The sequence below is a fragment of the Lissotriton vulgaris genome, chromosome 5, assembly GCF_964263255.1.
Source record: "Lissotriton vulgaris chromosome 5, aLisVul1.2, whole genome shotgun sequence".
In the NCBI taxonomy this organism is placed as follows: Eukaryota; Metazoa; Chordata; class Amphibia; order Caudata; family Salamandridae; genus Lissotriton; species Lissotriton vulgaris.
This window is the reverse complement of record NC_141693.1, coordinates 1,778,451,397-1,778,476,493: the sequence shown is the minus strand read 5'-3', so window position 1 is coordinate 1,778,476,493 and position 25,097 is coordinate 1,778,451,397. Positions and strand designations below refer to the sequence as shown.

At 47.3% G+C, this 25,097-nt stretch overlaps 1 protein-coding gene across 1 annotated transcript in view; it reads right to left on the bottom strand.

Annotated features, from left to right (window-relative positions):
- The window catches only part of EZH1 (enhancer of zeste 1 polycomb repressive complex 2 subunit), a 298,197-nt gene that overhangs the window by 15,046 nt on the left and 258,054 nt on the right, over nt 1-25,097 (bottom strand). The window contains exons 18-20 of the mRNA XM_086924094.1: nt 24,423-24,518; nt 22,500-22,581; nt 1,020-1,100 (exon numbers count right to left, since the gene is read on the bottom strand). Of these exons, the coding sequence (XP_086780220.1) occupies nt 1,020-1,100; nt 22,500-22,581; nt 24,423-24,518 (259 nt within the window). The remainder of the gene's footprint in view (nt 1-1,019; nt 1,101-22,499; nt 22,582-24,422; nt 24,519-25,097) is intronic.

The following is a 25,097-nucleotide window of genomic DNA, read 5'->3' as shown; positions in this document are numbered from 1 at the left end:
TGTGGATTGCTCCCAGACAGTGAGACAAAGGAAAGAAAGGTGTTGGCCAAATGGGCCACTCTGACTTAACAATGGGGAGGAGCCTTCACCTACTACACTTGCACATGACAAAGCCCTGCCAGAACAAACTCACAAAGGGTTTGTCACTAGTCTTTTGTGATCCCAGAAAAGCTAGGGTTGGGCAGGAAGGCAGGGGATGCCTGTTACCTGGTGAAAACAAACCTCCAGAACCATATCCTACTTCAAAGTAGGCAAAATGTATATATATATATTGGACCCTCAGACCAAACTCTTCAGTACATATTTGGACCTGTGGAAGATTCAGAATAAAACCTGCTGTGCTGCTTTGCTGCAAGAAGGATTATCACTCCACTGTCCTGCTATCTGAGTGAGAAGGTCTGGATCTGCATCTTGTACCGAGGACCACTATAGTGACTCAAACGGCTAGCTGGATGGCCTTGAGATCAGTGCATCAGGGACAGAACAGGCTCCAACAACCTTGCTTCATTCTCTACGAAGGATCTCGCAATGCGCCACAACCAGGATTTAAGATACTTGGGGCCTAACTTAGTCCATGTAGCTGGTCAACACTCTATTGCGGTCAGCCTGAACTTGTGACTTTGTGTGACCAGATACCCACAGTTGGCGATTTGTGCTTTTGTGCACTATTTTCATTTAAATCTTTAAAATTGCATCTCTCAGGTTTTACTGATTGGATTTTTGTCATTTTGATCTTACATTATTAAATAGTACTCTTTATATTACTAATTTGGGGAGAAATTTTTCTTATGTTGTGTTTCACGTTATTACTGTTTGAGTTGCTGCATACACACTTTACACATTCCCTGCAAGATAAGCCTGACTGTTCTGTGTTAAGCACATGCTAATTTGGGGTTTGCTTGTGACTTCACCCTGACAAGGATGGTGGTTTCACTCCCCTCATCCAGTAACTCAATTTCTTTTGTTCTGCAGAACAATTCTTAAGATACTTACGCCTTTCTTCTGTGTCTCTGACTTACCTTTTGCATAGCAGTTTGGGTTCACAGAGTGGTTTGCAAAGCGGATTTTGTTCCCTTTACGTGTTGCATCCACCACAAAATCTGTTGGAAGATGAATTCATTTGTTAGAAGCAAAGCCAGACAGGCTTCCAGGGGCATACACTCATGCACAAGCATTGTCAGTCACTATAAAATGTAAATGTACTGCAGTCTTTCCTGGTTATTAGTGTCAGGTGAAGTGATAAGGCAATCCAACCTCTTGATCTACAGCAATTTTGCCAGGCTTAGTGAGTTCAAGGGTGTGTAATGTTCAAGGATGTTAATGCAAACATTGTGACTTCAACTCTGCATTAAGTTCTTTAACACCACACACTCAACTTGAGGACAGCAAGTTTTACAACAATGAAAATATGGATGCCACCACTTAATACTGTGGCAGGAGTATATTACTTACCCTGTAAGCATCTATCGTAGCATGCAGTGCTGCAGAATCACATGCCATGCAAACTCCTTACATCTATTGAGCTCGGACTCTACAACTTGTCTTTCTCAAAGATTTCTTTTTAATTGCGGACGTGTCGTCACGCCTTCTTGTCAAAAGAATGTGCATGCCTTGTTGGCAAGTGAGGCTGGAGCTAATAAAGCTAATAATTGCTGCTGAATAGGTGTACATAATATCTATATATAGTGTTTAATATGTGTAAGTCTGACACCACCTCATACCTGCCGGGGAGCCAGGCGAGTGCATGTGAATCTGCAGCACTATACGCTATGAATAGATGCTTACAGGGTAAGTAACATACTCCATTTGTAGAATTTGTTGGCTGCAATAACATGCTATGCATAGACTGTAAAGCAGTACTCCTCTTGGGATGGTTCTAGGCATTAGATGGTGCAGATGTTTGAAATTGCACCCGTAGTTCTGTTTGTCCCATGAGGGACTGCTGCCTAGCCTGAACATCTATACAAGGTTTTGTAAATGTGTGTGGATTTGACCAAGGAGCTGCCTTGGAAATGTCAGCTAAGGAGATATTTCTCAAGATAGCCACTGAAGCACCCTTCTTCATTGTGGAGTGTGCTCGTGAAATGGTAGGTAATATCATTTTGGATTTTACATAAAAATATTGAATACATTTGAAAGTCCATCCAGAAATTTCTGCTTTAGAAAAGGCTTTACCTTTTCTTGGATTTGAGAAAGCCACAAAAAGATGGTGTGTTTTCCTAAAATGTTTAGTTCTCTCAATGAAATATAATTAGTGCTCTGTTAACATATAGTGTAGAAAAAGCCCTTTCTGCCACAGTGTCAGGATTTGCGGAGAAAAAACTGCAAGTCAAGTGTTTGGTTCAAATGGAAAGGAATATGCTACTTACCAGTATGCATCTGTTCTTGGTATAGAGGGCTGCAGAGTGGTACATTTATGAATAGATCGCCATCTGGTGTTGGGCTCGGATGATTGCACTTGTTTTTCTCTTGGAGAAGTCTTTTGTCGTCACGAGACTGATGACTCCTCCTTTGGGTGCTAGTGCGCATGGGCATCGGCTCCATCCTTAGATTGTTTTGCCATAGTAGGGTTAGATGGAGTTGTATGATAGAATACAGAGAGAAATGCCCATGTAAGTGTATCTAAATAAGATAGTGTTGGAACAGACACAGGTTTCCGGGGAGGCTGGGAGGGCATGTACCACTCTGTAGCCCTCTATGCCAAGAACAGATGCATACTGGTAAGTAGCATATTCCGTTCGAGGCATAGGGGCTGCAGATGGTACATTTATGAATAGACTATATAGCAGTTACCTCCCTAGCGGTGGTCACCAGTATCTGTTGCAACAGTTTGAAATAAAGTTTTTAGTACAGCTTGGCCCACTCTAGCCTGTTGTGTTGCCTGCACATCGACACAGTAGTGTTTTGTGAAGGTATGCGTTGTAACCCAGGTTGCTGCTTTACATATGTCATCTAGAGGAATGTTTCCTAAGAATGCCATAGATGCCCCTAGTTTACGTGTAGAGTGAGCTCTAGGAGGAACAGTTAATGTCCTTTTTACTTTTAAGTAACATATTTGTATACATTTTACAATCCACCTGGGAATGCCCGCTTTAGAGATAGGATTGCCCTTATGTGTAGGAGAAAACGCTACAAATAGTTGTTTGGTTTTTCTGAAAGTTTGTGTTCTTTCTATGTAGTACAATATTGCCCTTTTAATGTATGTAGGGCCCTTTCTGTTACCGTCTGTGGTTTTGGAAAGAAGACTGGTAGTTCCACTGGTTGATTGATGTGGAATGCTGAAATTACTTTAGGCAAGAATTTTGGGTTTGTTCTAAGAACCACTTTATTCTGGTGTAACTGTAGGAATGGTTCTTGTATTGTGAATGCCTGTAATTCACTTACTCTTCTGAGTGAAGTAATGGCTATAAGAAAAGCCACCTTCCATGTAAGGAATTGTATTTCACACTTATGCATACATTCGAAAGGTGGTCCCATTAGTCTGGTAAGTACTATGTTGAGATTCCAGACTGGGGAAGGCGGTAGTCTTGGTGGAATGACTCTTGAGGCCTTCCATGAAAGCTTTTATTGCTGGCACTTTAAACAGGGATAGATGTTGCCTGTGTTGCAGGTACGCTGCTATAGCTGCAAGATGTACTCTAATAGAGGTGTAAGCAAGGTCACATTGCTGTAAGTGTAGTAAATAGCAAATAATCTCTTTAGTGGATGCGTCCAGAGGGTTGATGTTGTTACTGTTACAGTATACAGCAAACCTTTTCCACTTTGCTGCATAGCATGCTCTGGTGGTAGGACGTCTTGCTTGCTTAATGATTTCCAAATAGTTTGGAGGTAAATTTAAGTATCCAAATTCTATGACCTCAGGAGCCAGATCGCTAGGTTCAATTGTTTGGGATCTGGGTGCATTATTTCTCCATGGTTCTGTGTAAGGTGCATGGGTAATATTCTTAACTTTTGATGTGGCACCTGTGAGAGTTGCAGTAGCGTGGTGAACCACGGCTGTTGTGCCCACGTGGGTGCTACTAGTATAATTGTCATTGAATGTTGTTGCAGTTTTCGAACCACTAATGGAATTAGTGGGAGAGGGGGAAAAGCGTAAGCAAATTTGTTGGACCAATTTATCCAAAACGCATTGCCCTGCGACAGGTGGTGTGGGTACCTGGATGCGAAGGTTTGGCATTTTGCGTTCTGATGAGTGGCAAAGAGATCTATCTCTGGTTGTCCCCATCTTTGGAAGAATGGCTGCAGTATTTGGTTGTGCAGTTCCCATTCGTGTATTTGTTCTGACTCTCTGCTTAAGATGTCTGCTATCTGGTTTTGAACTCCTGGTAGATGTTCGGCTAACAGATAGATCTTTTGAGGAATGGCCCATCTCAAAATGTCCTGCACTAGTCTGGATAGTTGGAGTGAGTGTGTCCCCCCCTGTTTTTGAATATAATACATTGCTGTCATGTTGTCTGTTCTGATCAGGACTGCTTTGTTGAGAATCTGCATTTGAAAAGCTTTTAATGCTAGAAACACTGCTAGTAGTTCTAGATAATTGATGTGCAGTCTTTTTTGCTGTACACTCCATCTTCCCTGCTCTGTATATTTCTCCATATGCGCTCCCCATCCGGTGAGCGATGCATCCGCTGTTAGTATCACCTGTGGAATCAGTTCTAGGAACGACCGCCCCTTGGAAATGTTTGTTGTGTTCCACCACTTCAGAGAGCGATGTGTGCGGTCGTCTACCAACACCAGATCTGTAATCTGACCTTGAGCCTGATTCCACTGTGTTGCTAGACATTCTTGCAGTGGACGCATTTGTAGTCTGGCATATGGTATTAGCAGTATGCAGGAGGACATCATCCCTAATAGCTGCATGAACACTCAAGCTGTTAGTGAGTGTTGTGGTTGAAATCTTTGGATCAAAGTGAGCATTGTTTGGATCCTGATTGGATTGGAGTATACTTTGGCTCTTTCTGTGTCTAGAGTAGCCCCTAGATATTGTTGAACTTTGTTTGGTTGCAGGTGGGATTTTGTGTAGTTCACCGTAAACCCTAGCTGGAGCAGCAACTGAATGGTCTTTTGTGTGTTTAGAAGACATTCTTCTTGTGATTTGGCTTTTATTAGCCAATCGTCCAAGTAAGGGAAGACATGTATTTACTGTCTTCTTAGGTGCGCTGCAACCACTGCTAGGCATTTTGTGCACACCCTTGGTGCTGTTGTGACCCCAAACGGAAGGACTTTGAACTGATAATGTTGTCCTTCTACAACAAACCTGAGGTATTTTCTGTGGGCTTTGTGAATTGGGATGTGAAAGTAAGCGTCTTTTAGATCCAGTGTAGAAAGAAAGTCCCCTTTCTTCAGTAAAGGAAGTACTTGTTGGAGCGTGACCATGTGGAAATGTTCCGAATTTATGTATGCATTGAGAGGTCAGAGGTCTAATATTGGCCTTAGAGACCCGTCTTTTTTGGGAATTAGGCAGTATAGAGAGTATACCCCTGTTCCTTGTTGATGTTGTGGAACCTTCTCTATAGCATGCTTTTGTAGCAGTCATAGTACTTCTTGTTTTAACAATGTTAGATGATCTTGACTCATTGGACGCTGTTTGGGGGGGATGTTTGGTGGGGTAGCTGTGAGTTCTAGGCAATAACCATGTTGGATAATTTGTCTCACCCACCTGTCTGATGTGATGTTTTCCCAGACAGGTAGGAACTGTGATAGACGTCCCCCGACCGGTGTTATATGGTCTGGGGGGAGCTGTATGAAGTCACTGTTTTGGGGTTGGGGAGTTGCGGTTGTTGTGATTTCCGCGACCTCTACCCTTGTTGTTGTAACCTCTGTAACTGCCTCTTGAAATACCTCTGGGTGATGTTGGTGTAAAAGAGGTAGATTGCTGGCTTGTGCCTGTATTCTTTGACCCGCCTCTATAGGTGGACCTACGAAAGGAACCCCTTTGAGTTGGCTGTTGTAATGCTCCCATTGATTTAGCCGTGTCTGTGTCTTTTTTCATCTTTCCTAACGTCTCTAACGTCTCATATGTACCTGAGCCGAAAAGTGTTTTCTCATCAAAAGGCTGGTTCAATAAGGATGTTTGTACTTCTTGTTTGAACCCTGAGACTCTGAGCCATGCATGTCTTCTTAACATGATACTGGTGTTGATGGACCTTGCTGCAGTGTCTGCTGCGTCTAAGGCGCACGTAATGGAAGTGTTAGTTATTATCTTCCCTTCTTGTATGAGCTGGTCTGCCCTTTTTTGATATTCCTTAGGGAGATGTGTAATGAGTTTTTCTAACTCATCATAATGAGCTCTATCATAGCGTGCAAGTAGCGCTTGTGTATTAGCTATGCGCCAGCTGTTTGCCGCTTGGGATGCTACTCTCTTGCCAGAGGCATCTATTAACTTGGACTCCTTGTCAGGAGGAGGAGCTTCTCCTGTAAATAATGAGTTTGCTCTCTTACGAGCGTTTCTGACTACTAGCGAGTCCAGAGGTACCTGTCCCTTGATAAATATTGGGTCCTTTGGGGCTGCCTTATATTTTTTATCAATTCTTGGGTTTAATACCCTAGCCCTCACAGGATCTTTGAATATTTCTGATGTGTGATTGAGAAGACCCTTCAGCATAGGTAGTGTTCCTGATGTTCTTTGTGCAGCAGGTAGTGTTTCTAAAAGGAAATCCTCTATTTGAGGTTCCGTGTGTAAGTCTACCTTATGGTATTTTGATGCCCTATTAATTAACTGTGCAAAACCTGTATTATCATCAGGTGGTGAAGGTTTTGAGGGGCATAGTTCTGGGTCGTTATCATCATCTGACCCTGCATTATGATTCTCCCATGGGTCTGCTTCATCTGGGGCAGTGTCGTCATCCCCATGAAGTTCTCCCTCCCCTGTATTACTTTCTACATCTGTTTGAGGTGTAGATGGTCTTGGTGTAGAAGGTGGAGGAATAGCTAGCATAGTGTGAGGAAGAGGAGAAGAGGGTGTGTCTCTAGGTTGAGGAGAAAGGGGAGGAGTTGTATTTGTCCCCATTGTTCTCTTTTTAGGAGGAAGAGCTTTGTCGTCCAGCTGTTCATTCTTCCTCTTTTTAGGTAATTTTGTCACCACTTTGCCAGTTTGCGGATCGATAAACAAAGTCTTTTGTTTTGGATCTGTCTGATGCTCCTGTGTCGGTACCGAAGTTTTTGGTTCCGAAAGGTGCCTTTGCTTCTGACCGTCAGTGTTCTGTGTTTTCGGCACAGAGAATTTGCTCGATTCCGATTTTTTCGGTGTCGAGTAAGTCTTCGACGTCGAAGCATGTTTCGGTTTCGACATGGAATGTTTTGACTGCGAGCCTTCCTTTGTATGGAGCTTCGGTGTCGATGTCGACCGCTTCTCAGATCCGACATGGTGGGAGGCCGAGTGTTTCGGTTTCGTTGCCGGGCCCGAAGGCGGGACGTCGGAAACTTTATTCGGTAGTCTGACCGGGCTCGAAGGCCGGTTCGACACCAAACGGGGTCGGTTTTTTGGTAAGGGGACGTCGTCACTCACGGTTTGATGAGTGTCGATTTCTTCGACATCAGACTCGTCCACTTCCGACCCAGACTCGTCCTCACCTTCCTGTTCTTTTTTTTTTTTTTTGGGAAATGTATTTATTATTTTCCAAAAGAAATACAAAAATATAGAGAAGTATACCAATTCAATATACAATGTCGTTTCATAAGGTGTCACTCTAGTCACAATCATTACTTGTACAGTCTTTCGAACATACTCAAATTGCACGGCCAAGATAGGGAGAAAGGCCCACAGTGAGGAAACATATCTACCGTAATCACTTAAGGCAACATTACCATTCAACGTTCCCATCCGTGCATGTACAAAATGCAATTCCCCAGTTCAGCGAGGCGCCCGGACAAAGGCGGGCGGGGAGATCCCACAAAGTGTGCATTGATCAAATGGTCAACATCGGGGTACCCCCACATCCCTCAGCCAATACCCTCGGGGCCCATCGCAGGTGTAGGGGTGTATTGACTATTCTCAATGGTGCCTGCTATATATGCGCCGTATGGGCCCCAAATGTCGACCGGCCTGGATGTGGTAGGGACCATGTCTGAGTATTCGGTACTGTTAAGATTGCAGTTTGCATGCTCCAGAGCCAGGAGCTGTGTAGCGGGGGTCGTCGGTCGCACCAATTTCTCGTTTGGCTAGCAGAAAACTCAGTGCCGCCAGTCTGTGCACTGACTTTGGAAATTCAGCCACGCATCCCAGGAGAGCGATCTCCAGGATTGGGGCCAGGGTTAAGCATAGCATGTCACCGAGTGTGCTGTGTACTCGGGACCAATATTCATGCAACTTAGGGCAGGTCCATGAAAGGTGAGCGAAATCTGCGAATGGTCCACCGCATTTGGGACAGGCGTGAGATCTTGATGGGTCTATCCTGTGGAGTCGCGCTGGTGTGAAGTACAGCCTACGCAGAAACTTAAAATGTAAAAGTTTGTGTTTGCTATTGATAGAGACGTTTTTGGTCGCTCTACAGCACCACAGCTATTGATCATCCGAGATGGTGTACCCCAAATCTGTCTCCCAAGCAGCACGCACTACCTGATCTCGAGAGGGGAGGAGGTCGCAGCACATCTGATACAACTTAGAGACCATGTGTGCGCCCGATGGGTGTTGTATGATAAAAGTGAGGGGCGTCATCTCCTCCGGGGGGAGGGGGAACGAAGAGAATGAAGCGCGTAGCAAGGAGCGCAGTCTGGTTAGAACAAATGAGTCCATGAACGTCCTCTCCGTAAAACGGTGATCCTCTGTCAGTGTGAATGCATGACCTACCGGGAACAAATCACCGACGGAGGTTATGTGGAACTTGGTCAACGTTTGTCGCACCACAGTCTCCCCAGTTATCGGGAGCCAATTGGCGTTGGGCAACGGAAGGGCCTGGGAATACAGCTGCGGAAGGACGACAAGGTGGCCCAGTCTACCCGATGCCCAGCATGTAGCTGAAACCATTTGGATATCTTTCGGACCTCTGGGAAAGCCCGACGGGAGTGTGGTGGACAGTGAACCCGGCAGCACCAAATTGGTCTCCGGTTTCAGGTATGGGATCCTGGAGTCAGGGTGAAACCATGGGTATGCGTATGAGCACTGCGCCACCAGAAAATAGAGATAAAAATCAGGGACGCCCAACCCACCCCTTTCTTATGGGAGCGTTAGCACGCGCCAAGTCACACGTGGGGTCTTGCTGCCCCACACCAGTTTCAGGAGTAAAGAGCGGAGCTGTGTGAGGGGTACAGGTACATTATTGAACAAGTATAGAAAGTTTGGCAGTACAATCATTTTGATGATAGCAACGCGGCCGGCCATGGACAATGGGAGTCTATTCCATCTTTCAACCTGCCCCTCAAGGGCCGTCAGCGCAGTTCCGTAGTTTAATCTGATAATGGATTCCGTCTCCAAATGTATATGGAGGCCTAAGTATCTCACAGAATCCCGGCACCATGCGAGGGGGAAAGAGTTAGGCCATTCGACAGTACTAGGCTTAAGCGGGAATATGACCGACTTGTGCCAGATAATACGAAGGCCAGAGTATTTGCCAAATCAGGTAATTTCTAAGAGTAATGGCTCTAGGTTGGTTTGTGGTTGCCTGACATAGAGGATGGTATCATCCGCATATAGCGAAATCAAAAGTGGGCCAGTGCGAAATTGGAGGCCTCGGTGCAAATGCCTTTCCTGGAAATGACGGACCAATGGGTCCATTGCCAGAATATATAACAGTGGGGACAGGGGGCAACCCTGCCTCGTACCGCGCGCCAGTCGGAACTGGGCAGTGATTGTACCTTTTAAGCGCAGTCGGGCGACGGGAAGAGTATACAGTAATTCCACTGTGTTGACCAAGCATTCCGGAATTCCCATGCGGCGCATCACAGACATGAGAAAAGGCCTTTCCAAGGAGTCAAACGCCTTTTCGGCATCCAACAGTATTGCTACCGCCGGTGTATCGGGGTCTACCCGGTGTAGAACAGAGAAAAGGGTGCGGAGGTTGAGGGATGTGGAGCGGTGTGGGATAAAGCCTGATTGGGCAGGAGAGACTATGGATTCCATCAGGAGCGAGAGGCGGATGGCAAGAACTTTCGCTAAGATCTTGTAATCGAGATTCAGTAGGGACAGAGGGCGGTAAGATTCACAAAGCACAGTGTCTTTGCCCGGCTTAGTTAACAGCACGATGACCGCCTCTCTTAGCGTGGGGGGCAGACAACCAGATTCAAGGGCCTCGGCGTACATTTCTACCAGATGGGGAACCAGCAGATCCTTGTAAGCCTTGCAGAAGTCGGCCGAAAACCCATCCAGTCCAGGGGCCGAAGAACTCTCTTAATGGAGTCAATGGCCTCCGCTACACTATCCGATGTTATGGGATCCGCCAAAAAGTCAATCATCCATTTATCTAAGTACACCATTGCAATCTCATTCAGGTAATCCCCTCGCTCAGTAGCATTGTCAGTCAATGTAGAGGTGTATAATTTGGTGTAGTAGGATAGAAAAGTGTCACAGATCTCAGGCCAGGTGCGTAATATGTCTCCCGTCGGTCCTATAAGCTCTGTGATATATGAAGAGGAGTGAGGTGGACGGAGTAGGTGTGCTAATAGCCTGCCAGGTCTTTCTCCCTCCCCATGTTGTCTGGCCGTGTATGATCTGGTCAAGAATCGGAGCTATCGTTCTGCTTCTTCCCTAAACTCCACCATCAGTTGTAAGCGCCTGCGCTCCCTCACCTATGTGTGGTGTTGAAGCTGTTACGCGTCCAGCGCCGCTATGTCGCGCTCTAAGCGAGAGAGCAGCTCGCACATCGCGCAGCATTCCAGTATGTTTAGCCATGCACACCCCCTAATGGTTGCCTTAAATCCCTCCCAGAGGACAGCCCAGGTGTCCACCGTGCCCGTGTTTAAGTCAAAATATTCTACAATGGCCTCTCTGATTTCTTCTGTGAAAACTGGATCCATTAAAGCCTTCCCAGGGAAGCGCCACCTTCTTTCATAACCCCCCTCCCGTGGGATCCTCAACCTCAGCACTATGGGAGAATGATCTGATAGGGTGCGTGGCAGTGTAAGTAGTTCAGTTACCCACCCAACCACCTCCGGGGATATCAGCCAATAGTCAATTCTGGTCCAGGTGTCGTGAAACCCAGAGTAGTGGGAATAAGCCGGCGTGGAAGTGTGCAACAATGCTTCAATGTCTACTAGAGAGAAGTGTGTACAGATGTCTCGCAGGACTGGACGTGATTGGGGTCTCGTGTCCGGGGTAGTTGCCGTGCTGTCCCTTGACAGATCGAGAAGCAGCTTAAAATCACTGCCAATCAGTATTAGGCCTGGTTCCGAGATCAACAATTGCACCTGTAGATCATTGAAGAAAGTGGGAGTATCAGTGTTAGGGCCATACATCCCAACGAGCGTGACCCTGTGCCCCATTAGGGTTCCCCCAATGATGACATATCTGCCATCCTTATCAATGACAGTGTGGTGCAGTTTAAATGGTAGTCGCTTGTGGATGCAAATAGCCGCCCCCCTGGAGAAGCGATGTGTACCCCAACTTCTGGCTACCCTTGTGGCGGAGTCGGTGGTCAAATGAGTCTCCTGCAGGAAGACAATGTCTATTTTATGCCTGGCTACATATTTAAACACCTGCTTACACTTTCTGTCGTTGTTCAGTCCCCTAACATTCCAGGTCACCATTGACAATTCCGAGGGGCCCGACTGCAATCCTAATCTGGCCATGGGAACAAGGTAAGGCTAAAAGACCTGTAGCATGAGCAGTTTAGTACTAAAACTGTAATTGCGAAGACTTCTGGACACCTGCAAAAAAAACAAAACCCAACAAAACCCCATTCCCACCCCCCACCCAACCTCTTGCAAACCCCAAAGAGGAACACCCAACCCTGCGCGGAGGTAAAATGGAACATTATGAACAGTAGAAGCGCAATTGCAACTGAAACCTCCATAATGAAAAAAAACATGAAATTACTCAAGTAGCACGGCGTTCGCCAGGGGGGGTGGGGGGGCAGCGACGCCTCGACATCCGGGCTATCAAATCACTATTGTGTAGTAGTCAATCCAGTGAGTCTCCAGTAGTAACGCCAATTGTCCAAAATATGAAAGTATCAGCAAGCTTAAGAGTACAGTTGTCAGCCATGACCAGTGTACGTGAACAGATCCACGCTTTGTTGAGTGTCGCCGGTGACGGTGCCCTGGAGTTGGTTGTGCTCTGGGAACTTTGGATTTATAGGTGTGACAAAATTCCTGCACCTCCGATGGGGAGTCAAAGACGCGAGCCCTGCCTGCTATCTCCACCCTGAGGCGTGTGGGGTAAAGCATACCGTATTTGAGGCACAGATTTCGCAGAGTAGCCTTAACCCCGGTGTATTTCCGACGTGCCTCCTGGACCATGGCGGTGAAGTCAGGGTAGAATGACAGTGAGTCGCCTTGCCATCGTATTTCCCTATTCTCCCGGGCGGCACGCAGGGCTGCATCTCGGTCTCTGAAGTTCATGATCGGGAGTGGTGGCAGGCCCGGTTGTGGTCGTGGACCCAGGGAGCGGTGGGCCCTCTCCACCACAAACCCCGGAGTAAACTGGTCTCTTCCTAACAGGTCAATGAGAAGCTTTTCCACGAAGACATCCATCCGGCCGGTTTGGGTCGATTCCGCCACACCCAAAATGCGAACGTTATTGCGTCGTCCGCGCGCCTCCAAGTCCTCATTTTTTATGGCCACCTCCTTCAAGATCTTTTCAACTCTATCAAGACGTTTTAGAGCCCGCGTCTTCAACATCAGAAATGCGGGCTTCGGCCACGTCCAGACGGCAATCTTGGGCCTGTACTTTAGATCGCATGTCTGCGAGTTTTTGTTCCAGCGTATCAAATCTATTGTCCAGTGCCTTGAACCCAGCTCTCATTTCGGACATCATTGTCGCGACCAATGTAGTGGTGCTGTCCTGCTGAGTAGGGGGCACCGCCTCCGACGTGGAGCCTGTAGTAGTGTCATTACTCAGTAGGGAGGCCTTATCAAAACTGAGCTTATGCTGGTTAGGGTCTCTCTTCCCCATGTTGGCCGATGGTCCGACTGCGGCAGCTAACTAGCCAGACGGGGGGCAAGTGCTGAGGCCTAGTGTGGATGTGCTAGGCGAGCAGGGTAATGTGGCAATTGTCTGTCAATGTTCTTGGCGTTCAGAGTTTTCGCAATGTGCAGGCCGAGTTAGGCAACAAAGAATGGGCTTTCAAATCCGGTTCCCGGCGGTCATCAGGGCAGCCAGCGTCCAGGGGATGAGTCTACCAGCTCACCGCCACTGGCCATGCAACTGGGCCACGACTCTCTTCCAACTGCGCTGACGGTAAGGCTAATGTGGCGTTGCTAGGCGGTAAAGCGCCCACAGCGCTTCTGGCGGGACCCTCAGGTAAGATGGCGGATCAGGGCTGGTAGTCCGCTGAGAGTCCAGTTTTTGCCCAGCCTCGCGGCAGCTCCGAACCTAAGGGCGCCCACCCCCGCCCAGGCGTCCCCTCCCGGCACCCGGGTCCGGCCCGCCTCCCGACCCCATCCCGGGGCAGCCGCAACTTAAGCCCCAGGCTCCGGCCCGCGCAGTAGGCCCAAGGCTTCACGCGGCCCGGAACCACAGAGCCAGCAAGGGCAAACCCCCAGGCCGGCACCCAAAAAGCGAGCCTAAGCCTCCGGCACCCAAAGCGGCCCCCGGACAGCAGGCGTAGCGCCCCGGCACGAAACTTACCCGTGACCCAGGCGCAAGGAGAGCAGTCGCCGGTGGGGTGGCGATCCGCTCCTCCACCAGTGTGTCCCCCTCCGGGCACCCCGAGCCCAAGTCTGGTGTCAAACGGCGGCAAATCACCGCGGCTGCAGGATGGATGTGGAGAGCGGGGGTAAAGAAGCCTCAGGCCCTCGGGATGTCGTGTTCAGGCTGCCCGGACGGCGGAGCTTCAAACAAAGGCGGCCATCTTAGTCGCCTCAGTGGCCACGCCCCCATCTTCCTCTTCTTCTTCCGGGTGCTGGGCCTCGAACAGCTCCGGGATTGCCTCTGACTGCATTCTCAACACCTCATGTCTTCGGGCTCAACGGTTTCTGATCGTCGACTTGGAGGAGAATGCTGCGCAGGCTTCACAGTCCCTGGATTCGTGTTCAGGTGATAGGCAAAGATTGCACACCTCGTGTAGGTCCTTGTGTGGGAACTTAGCACCACACGTTGGACATCTCTTGAATGGAGTCCTTTCCATGGACTCCAGGCTGGACTACGTTGAGATAGGCCTCCCGGTCTCGTCGATGTAGAAGTTGAAAATCTTTTTTGTGGACGTTGAAACGCGTCGGAATGGAAATGAACTCGCGTTCGATAACTATACCGTCGAATTGGAAAGGGAATTCGCGCCGAAATATCACTTTTTTCCCGAAGTCGATCCGGAGCGCTTCGATCCTCATCCGAACCCAATGGCGGAAAAAAACAATCTAAGGATGGCCCGATGCCCATGCGCACTAGCACCCAAAGGAGGAGTCATCAGTCTTGTGACGACAAAAGACTTCTCCAAGAGAAAAACAAGTGCAATCATCCGAGCCCAACACCAGATGGCGATCTATTCATAAATGTACTATCTACAGCCCATATGCCTCGAACAGAGAGATACCTTTGGTAGAATAGCCTGGAAAACGTGAAAGTAAGGCTCTTCTATACTCTGAGCAATAATTTCTCCAACTCTTCTTAGGGAAGTTATAGTCACATGGAAAGAACGCTTCCAAGAAAAGAACTGCAGAGGATAAGAATGCAGTGGTTCGAAAGGTGTGGACAATAGTCTTTTGAACATTGTTTACATTTCACGAAGTAGTAGTGTTGTACGTGGTGGAATTATTCTCTTCAACCCAGCCATAAAAGCTTTGACAACGGAGTATACTAAAAATTGACTGATGTTTACGATTTTGCAGGTAAGCTACAATTGCTGGAAGGTACAGTCATATGGAAGTGTAAGCTAATCATTACTTCTGAAGGTGTAGCAGGTAGAAAACGTTCTGCTGTACCGTAGGCGCACAAGGATCTATATGCTGGGATGCACATTAATGTACAAAAAATGCTTCCAATTGGCTGCATAGCGGAGATCTTGTGGTTGGAGGTCTTGCCTTCTTTAAAATGTCCATACACCCAAGAGGCATTTGTAAATATATTGTAAACTATAACTTCTGGAGCCAGCTTGGCAGGCGGAGTTGTTGGGGTTTGGATGCCAGACCCTGCCTTTGCTGTGAGAAGTAGCAGCTCCTACAGAATGGACGTAGAGGTATGGGGGGGAGATTAAAACAATGAAAATTAAAAAATGAAACAAATTTACCTGGATGCAGCCGGCCAGCTGACTGCCCGCCGCTCCATTCTCTTCCTGGCTTCTGAAGAAGTAGGAAGCACTAGCGAACATGCAAAGTGAGCATTACATTTTAGCCAGTATTAGATTGTCGGCCAAAAATGTCATGTGCACTTATAAAGTTGCTACCACTCCCCCAGCCTTTAAACAAGCCATCCCCACCTCGCCCTCAACCAACTGAACCAGTAGTTTAAATAAAATTGTAATAACGTTAAGTTATTATCATTTTATTTTTCTGTTTTTAATTGCTCGCTCAGCGAGCAGTGGGGCAACGCTCCTCTTCCATAGCAGAGAAACTGCCACTGGCCGTGAGTGAGAAGATCCAGTGTGTTGGGGAGTCTCTCGTGAGGTAGTAGGGTTAACTCAAGTAGTGTTGTGAACCAGGGCTGATGCGCCCAGAAGGGGGCTATATGAATCATCTTGAGAGATGTTTGAGTTTCCTGTCTAGATATGGAATGAATGGGAAAGGCGGAAACATGTATGCAATTGACCAGTTCTTCCATAGAAAATTGCCCATGGACTGTGGGTATTGGTACCTGGAGGTGACGTTTTGGCATGTCGCATTTTTGATGGTGGCAAATAGATCTACGTCTGATGTCCCCCAAAGCTGGAAGTAACAGAGTAGGACTTGGGTGTGGAGATCTCACTTGTGTACTTGTTGCTATGTCCTGCTTAGCAGGGCCACCACTGAATTGTCCACTCACAAAAGACACTCCGCCGGGAGGTGGATGTGATGGAGAATAGCCCAGTGACAAATGGTCTGTGCTAGCTGGGACAGCTGTAGTGAATGCATCCCCCTCCTTGTTTCTGTATGGTCAAATTGTCTAGCCAGAGAAGAACTTTTTTCAGGTTATATTGGGGAGAAAGGATTCAGAGTCATCTGAATTGCTGTAACCTCCAATACATTGATGTAGATTTTTTTGCTGGAGAGCAGTCCTTCAGTGTGCCTCCCACTCTATGAGTGATGCATCCGTGGTGATAGGCACCTGTGGTACTGTGTCCAAAAAAGGATGTTCTGTGTGCCCCACCAGTTCAAAGATTGATGAACCCTGGACGAAACCAACACTAGACCCTCCAAATCGGCCCTCCCTTGTGGCCACAGAGATGTTAGACACTCCTGTAATGGCCACATGTGTAACCTGGCATGAGGGTCTATTGCTATACAAGAGGCCATCATGGCCAGAAGACGCATGGACGTCCTGACTGGCAGGCGATGATGTGGCTGTAAAAAAGACCCAGTTGGTTCTGGAGATTGGGAATCTACTGTGAACTGGGTTATGCCGTGGCAGAGATCGAACTGAGGATTGCTCTCAAATAGGGTTGTAGTTGAAGAGGCTGTAAATGGCATTTGGTATCACTTATTGAGAACCCCAATCTGTGTGAAAAATTGATGGTGGTCTGTGTATCTTGCAGGCACCTGGGTCTGTTTGAACTTTTGATAAGTAAATCGTCGAGATATGGGAAGACCTGAATGTTTTGTCTTCTTAAATGTGCTGCTACCAGTGCTAGACATTTGGTAAACACTCTAGGGGCGGTTGTCACTCTAAATGGCAGAACTTTGAACTGATAAAACGACCACGTCCCACAAACATGAGGTACCATCGATGTGACGGGTGACTCACTGTATGAAAGTATGCATCCTTCAGATCGAGAACCGTTGTGTAGTCACCTTCTTGTAGCAGCAGGATTACATCCTGTAGTGTCACCATGTGAAAGTGTTCTGACGGAATGTAAAGATTGATCCAACATTGACCTTCGCTTCCCTTCTTTCTTGGTTATCAGAAAGTATAGGGATTACACCCCCTTGCCTTGATGTCTGAAGTACAGGCTCTAATTTACCCTTTAACAACAGAGCTTTTACCTCCTCTTTGAGAAGGTAAATGTGCTGCGGGTCGCCACAGGTGGTGAAACTGCGCCAGCCTTCACCCAGCAGGTATTGTGTGTCCAGGGGGAATGTGTGGCAGGCAACTGCTTGGAGGTGAAGGCTCACTGCACTGTAGTAGAGACTGCCAAGCTCCCATAAATTTTGCGGTCTTTGTCTTTTTTATTTTTTTCTAGATGCGAGTCCAGCTCTGGCCTGAAGAGATGTTCTCCATCGAATGGGACAATAAGGAGACGTTGCTGCACCTCAGGCTTGAGCCTGGAGATGCATTGCCAGCATGCCTACCTAGGAGAATAGAGGAATGTATTCCTCTTGCAGCCGTGTCAGCGCTATCCAAGGCACAGCGTATGGTTGTGTTGGAGATTTGTCTACCCTCTGAGACTAAGTCTTCCCCTCTCTTCTTGAAGTGTTCAGGGAGATTTTGTCTTCGCTCTTCCATACTGTCCCACGTGGCACGGTTCTACTGAGATAGTAATCCCATCGAGTTAGCTATGCCAATACTTGGCGTGCCCCTCTGCCACCCTTTTCCCTGCTGAGTCGATGTGCTTACTCTCTTTATCTGGGGAGGTGCGTTCCCAGTACTTTGGGAAGTTTTCCCTTTTTGCAGTTGTCACACTAGGGAGTCAGCTGTTGGGTGTCCCCAGATGTAAAGTTTGTCAGTAGGGGAAGGTTTGTACTTCCTCTCAATGTGTGGTGTAAGGACTCTAGCTTGACTGGGTCTTAAAGATCTCTGTAGAAACCTTGAGCATGGACCCTATCATGGGCACGTATTGCACAACCTGCTCTGTCTTAGAGAGTGTCTCAACCAGAAAATCCTTTCCCCCTTGTAATTTTCAGCTGCCACCTGAATACCACAATGGTATCAGTGGGTATCATCTGAGGGCGATGCTCTAGCTGGTATTGGGAGGTCAATGTCTTTATCTGGTAACACAATATTGTATATGTCCCTGGGATCTGGGGAGGGTCCCCCTGTGAGCCTGTCATGTGTGTGATGACTTGAGCTCCCTGTGTCTCCAACAGTGTTGACGGCGACATAGGTTGTGTAGATGGAGTGAAGTAGAGTGGCATAGGGCTTGTGGACTTATTTTCCATACTTGGCCTCTTTTGGAGAGGCTGTGTGAGGTCAATATCCTCGGTTTTCCTTTTATTGGTGTTCTCCAGCTCCCATTAAAGGGTGCTTCTTGTGCATGGGTTCTTGTAAGTTTTCAAAACGTTTCCCTCCATATAAGAGGTGGTTACTGTGCTAGCTTTCATGGGCAACGTGTGTCTGTTTGTTCCTAGGCTCGGTCGGAGCGTAGGAGGTTGAAGCTGAAGTTGTTGGTGTAGTTGGTTTTTGCAGTATCAGAGACCTTGCTCCAAGCCCTTTTTTTTGGAATTGACATGTCTCGGCTACGATGATGTGTACGTCGACACCGTATGCTTGGTTGGCTCCGATGGCTTTGTCGAGCCCGAATGGAGGCCAGGTGTCGGAGTCTTTGCCGGTGCCATAGGCTGTGCTTACGTCAATGGCTTCTTCCGCATCAAGGGCTGCTACGTTTCATCTCCGAGCCTGTGGCCTGTAGCCCAATCGGGATTGAGTGTAGTCTCGTCCTGTCTCAGCTCCGAGGTGGCTCTCAGTGTTGACCAGAAAGTGAAGACGATGGTGGGAGGGCTGTGGATTTGTTCTTTTTTTATGTGGAGGTGCTGTGGGCTTTGGGTACTAATGGCCCTGCACGTCATCCTCCTCCTGGGCCTGACAGCAATGCAGTCTGTACTAGTGGAGGATCCACTATCAACATCACTGATTGTTTGTTCCTCGTTTGCCGAGAATTCAGCCTCTGCTGCCATCTCCATGGTATGTGCTAGGAGTCTGTTACGACTGGAACGCAGAGTCTTTTATTTTTGAACTGGCTTCAGGCTGTGCAGTCCTGTTCTTTATGCCTCAGGGACAAGCACAGGTTACAGATGTCTTGCTGGTCTGAATACACGCATTTAGCCTTGCATTAAGGTCATTTCCTAAAAGGTCTCGCCTTTTTCCCTTCCATCACCTGGAACCAAACATTTTCAGCGGAACCTGGAAGGGGGCACTGGCGACAGCTGGCCAGAATGAAGCTGTCACTGAAAACCTGGATCAGACAGCTGCCGATGCAAAGTCATTTCGTTGATTAGAGGCCACTACTAATCAATTGGGTGTCCATGGGTGGCAAAGGTGCAAAACATGCATGTAGCTCCGGCACAGTCAATCCGAACCCAATAGCAGAACAAGCATTTACAATGCAACGGTTTTGCCTTTGCAAAAGTTAGAGCTATTGGCAATGTAAATGACAAAATTTGTATTTATGTGTTGGATTTGAAAACAGATAAATAAATGGCATTGTCATTTACATTGCCAACAGCGTAATCTCTCGCAAATGTAAGACCTATTGTGCCCTACTGGACGAGCTCAGCAGACAGTAATTACTACCACACCCACACACCCAGAGCCACACAGACCCACACACCCAGAGCCACACACACACACCCAGAGCCACACACACACCCAGAGCCACACACACACACCCAGAGCCACACACACACACCCAGGGCCACCCACACACCCAGAGCCACACACACACCCACACACCCAGAGCCACACACACCCAGAGCCACACACACCCACACCCAGAGCCACACCCACCCAAACACACCCAGAGCCACACACACACACACACACACACCCAGAGCCACACACACACACCCACACACCCATAGCCACACACACCCACACACCCATAGCCACACACACCCACACACCCATAGCCACACACACACAGAGCCACACACACCCACACACCCAGAGCCACACACACCCACACACCTAGGATGCAATGACAGAAACAACAACATACAAGTCAGGTGGCACACTATGTTAAGGCAGATTTTTATCGTATATGTTTTTAAGCCACGCCCTTAATTACACTGGCCACGCCCCTTGTAGAGACCCTCCAGTTTTTCGTCCCAGTTAAAGCCCTGCTGCTCCCTACGTGTTCCTCCATACACGGCGAACCCTCCCCATGGCCCACACATCTCCTCATATCGCAGCAGTGATCTTCGGTGCCCTTCACCCCTCCTCCTTGTGCTCCTCGCGCCGCGCTGGCAAAGAAACGTCTCATCATATTGTTGCTATAGTTCGGTGCCTTTTAAAGGCTGAGGTGTCGACAGGCACCCCTGGCAGTACCAGGTCCCGGCCCTGCTGGCCTTCATGGTGCGCTCCTGCCCGGCTGACTCTGAACAGCTCCTTAATGAAAAAAAACAGTTGCAGTGACAGTACGCAGCTAGTATGAGTGTCGTTGTAATACCTTTTAAAGTCACAATAGCCGTTATATTCTGTACTTTCAAGCTCGTGACTTATAGATTACTGGGCATGTTTACATTATGGAAGTGGTCGGTAAAGTTGTATTTCTGTGTCGGGCCCTCACAAATGATGAAACAGTATGTTTTGTTTATTGTGTAAGCAACGAGATAAATATTCCCGTTCTAGAGCCTCGTGCCCCGCCGAGCACCAGCGGTCATGCATCTGAGCCCTCCCCGGCCTCCAGCCCCATACGGCTGGACTGAGGAAGGGGGTGTCTTCCACTTCCATTGAAGCCCAATCTGCGCAGAACAAAACCCTCTGCCGAGATCGGACCTGAAGTAAATAAACATAAAACGTCGGTGTTCAGCAGGAGGAAGACAAGGTCCTGGATCGGTATCCAGTATTGTAAACTATTAAAACATTTTCCGGCCCCCTCCCCTGATGAGCCAGGATCCAGCAAAGTTCCTGTGTGATGCACTCGGTGCTGCAGAGTTGACATGTATCCATCCCCCGCACCCGCGAAAAAGAATAAACCAGGATGGAAATCGTGTCCCAGAGCACCGATCACGCCTCCATTCATCGGCTAACCCCAGCCGGATCTAATTCTCCCTGTAGCCTGCATCTGCTTCCAGCTCTCCATACCATCAGCCTCCGCCCCTGTTACTCTCCCTCCAGCCCCGGTATCACTCGAACCCCCTACACCACTCTCCATCCACTCCTCGCCATCCTTGCCGTCATCACGACCGCCCTCCCTTTCTCTCAATATCCCCTCCACCCTGCCTGTCCACTGTGCCACCCCCACCAAGAGCCCCAAGTTGTCTCCGACCCCCCGGGCTCTGACAGCCGAGTCTGTACCTGAGCAGCTTGGCAGGGCATTCCTCTGCAGCAGCCTCTTCCTCTGATGAGCTCCCGCGTCACCCTCCTCTTCCTCTCAGTCACCAGCCTCGTCAGCTGATCACCCTCCCTCCTCCTCCTGCCTCCGCTCATGCCTGCTCCGCCGCCTCCTTCGTTTCTGTTTCTTCATCATCTCCGCTGACCCCACCGGTCGTCCCCCGTCAGCTGAGCCGCCGAGGCCCCGCCGCTCAGCAGACCACCCTTCGCTCGTCCTTCAACCTCTGTACGACATCATCAGCTTCGAGATGAGGAAAATAGCTTTCTGACAAAAAGCACCCTAACAATATATATTTGTTGTGTTTTTATATAGATAGGGAGAGGCAGAGCGGTAGGATCTGTAAGCGACATTGGACAGCATCGAACACAGACAGTGGGCGGGCAAGAGGGAGGAGGCACGGACAGTGGACGGGCGGGAGGGAGAACTTCGAGAAGGCATGGATAACGGGACAGCGAAAGGGAGGGTGTGGGGGGGGCGGGATTTAAAAAAAGACACGGAAACGCCTCCGAATTGCGGCGTGACGGGGGAAACAGTGATGGAGAACCATGTCTTCCAATGGTTAGCCTCCATTTATGGAGCTAGCCAATGGAAGAGCATGCGGGACAAAGCCTCCGTACTGTTCTAACATTAGATTTCGCCTGCGCGAACGCCGCTGCGCAGCGAACGCCAGGCGAAACCTAAAAATCAATCTAATAATGGCACTGTTGAACATGCGCATTCTCAAAGAGGAGAAGACTCAACGTCACATCAACAATTAAAAAGACTTCAAGAAAAACAAGCTGGAACATTGGAGAGAAACACTAGATGGCAGGAGTGTGCTCAGCATGTGCATCTGCAGACAACACATGCTACGAATTATAGTACTGCACTATTACCACTTCTGCATGTTTTTTATCGTACACAGACTTAGAATATGATGCAGATCTGTGACTATTCAAAGGTATGGTGAATCCGCCCATTCCCTTTATGAATTGAGAGTTAGAAAATTATATACTCATTCTTCAACAAACATCTTTCTAATACATGAAATTGACCATGAATGATAAGAACAAGATTGAGAACTAATCATACCATTGTTGAGATTGAAGAGAAAGCTGGACATGTACTTGTCATAAACTTTTCCCCGGCGATCTGCTTCATCCTGTGAAATCAGCTGTAAAACATATAGAAATTAGTGACTATCAAGCTAGACAATGGTATACTTAATGAGGCATGGGTCAAGTGATTAGTGCCTGTGGGCAAATCTTTACTTATATTGCAGTCATGGATTGCTGTGCTGTATGACACACTGGAGAGGCTTTTCGGGTCTAAACCATCAGCACATCCCCCCTAAAATAAAATGGTCTCCAGACTCTTGAATGTTCCTGGCATCTTAAAAAATGCTCTAGACTATTCCATAGAAGTTGGACTCCTGTCACTATGATTCACCTCATCCACCCCCACACCGGGCCATGAATAAAAAAAGTGATATGTAGGAGAACCCAGATCCAACTGTGCAAGATGGCAGGTATCTAGGCACATTCTTTGGGTAGTAGAGGATATTTTAATTGAATTCACAGTGGAAGGGCAGTATACTAAAGTTAATGCAATGACTTAACAGCCAATCCAGGTCTTTTAAATAGGACGCCACCTAAGCGTGAGGACATATGCCAGCCAAAACGTCCTTGTTCTACAACTGCACATCTGTGGGTTATGGGACAATGCGGAAGTGAAATTAAATCCATGAAATAATACCACATGGAGAACAAGTACTTTGGTAGATCATTTATTATCTCCTTTCAGGTGCCTTTGGATTGTAAATCTTCCCGGCTGAAATGGGATTTACAATGAATAAGGCAGATTAGGAAAAGGGAAGGTGAACGGCGGTGCAGGACCCAAACCAGCACGTTCGGGTGCTGATTACCCTGCCACCAGTATAACATGTACCTGTGCAACTAGGGCACTGCAGCCAGCTAATCTGAGCGACATCTGCTATTCTCACAAAGTCCTGTTACTGCGCAGGACAAAGCAATCAACGATTTGTAACTTTTCATACAATACCGCAGAGAAAACATATATTACGGACTATTACAATGCAAAAAACGAGACTAGAATGGCTGGGATAGTCTAGTGTTAATCTAGGGAGGTAGTGATGGCAATAATAAATGGTAAGAATCGCAGGAGCTATTATGTTGTGCTTGGGTACAGAAAAGAGCAAGTCTTTGAGATCCGCAAGCATACTGTCTCTAATGTGATATCACAGTTGGATAGTTTCCATCCTAGCTAATTTGGTTTGCTGTATAAACACTGGTCCTTTACCAATACTGATTTGACCAAACTGGCACTCACACTAACGTTTTAGAGGCTGTATCAACAGGAGTTTCAAATCCACTACATACACCATCCAAGCTTCATCTGCCCTTGATCAGATCAATCTTCCGATGATGCCCTCTTCGCCATCGTCATGTATCGCTATATACTTGCAATTCTCTAGGACAGAACATGTATTGCAGTGGGTAACTTCATAACCTTGGAACCGTGGTAGAGAAGCATTTTAAGACTGGGCAAATCATTTCAGCTCCCTGAACTTTAAATTGAAATTATATGTAATGTTAAACTGAGGCGAATATGCGACATTAAATTATATGTGGTCCATTGTTACGGCAGTCTCCAGGTCATCAACAATTGCCTCCACCTCTGACCAAATAATCAGTTTGTTGCCTATGATCAAAAGTAGTTAATTATTATGATGTACAGCACTTACGCTAGAAATACTTCTTTTACAAATAACAATTATAATACCAATAATACGAATAACAAACATAATAATAATAATAATAAACCAATATAAACAAAAAAGCTGCTTCAGCACCAGGAATCCAAAATGCAAGGCACATTAAATAAGGGCCTTAATTTCATTGCTTGCATAACTAGTACATGAACTTGGGAACTTGAGTGTTTCCCATTCATTTAAAGCATGCAAGTGTCAGTAATATTTCAAAGGAGATCACCTACCTCCCCGCAATACTCGGAGATAAACTCATTCTTCTGCACGGAATCCTTGATGAATGTTCCCCAGCCCGCTACTTCGGATGGCGCCAGCAATAGGTGCTAAAGTGCAAAACATTAACACCATTTGTGACCTGCTACAATGACAGGTGATTTGTACATAGGTTAAATGATGTCAAACTAGACCTCAGATTCAGCCACCCCTACAGTAGCAAAATGATTAACTGCTTATAAAAAACAGACAACTCTTTCTTCCCCACCTCTCTTTAGAACCCAACAGAGCAGAATACACTTTTAAAATATCAAAATCATCCCCCAAGGAGTATGAAGGATGGCTTACCATTCGGACAGTCCGTGAGAGCTTACCAGTCGGACAGTCCCTGAGGATCAGGTAGAACACTAATCTTAGGGCAATCATTTCCACATAAGCCCAGGTTCTATACTTCATACTGCAGGCATGAGGTCTCCCATGTACATTAGTTAAACAATCTATGATAGAAGGATGAACTTCTGCCACCAAAGAAGTCACTCGAAAGAGTGTCACATAACTACTTTTACCCCACAGTTTAATAAAATCGCTCAAGGCATTGCAATGTCTTGAAGGTTGGCTATCTTGTGCTTCACCTTCCACTGTGCTCTTATAAGCGAGGTTGCAATATCAAGACCATCTTGTGCAATCCT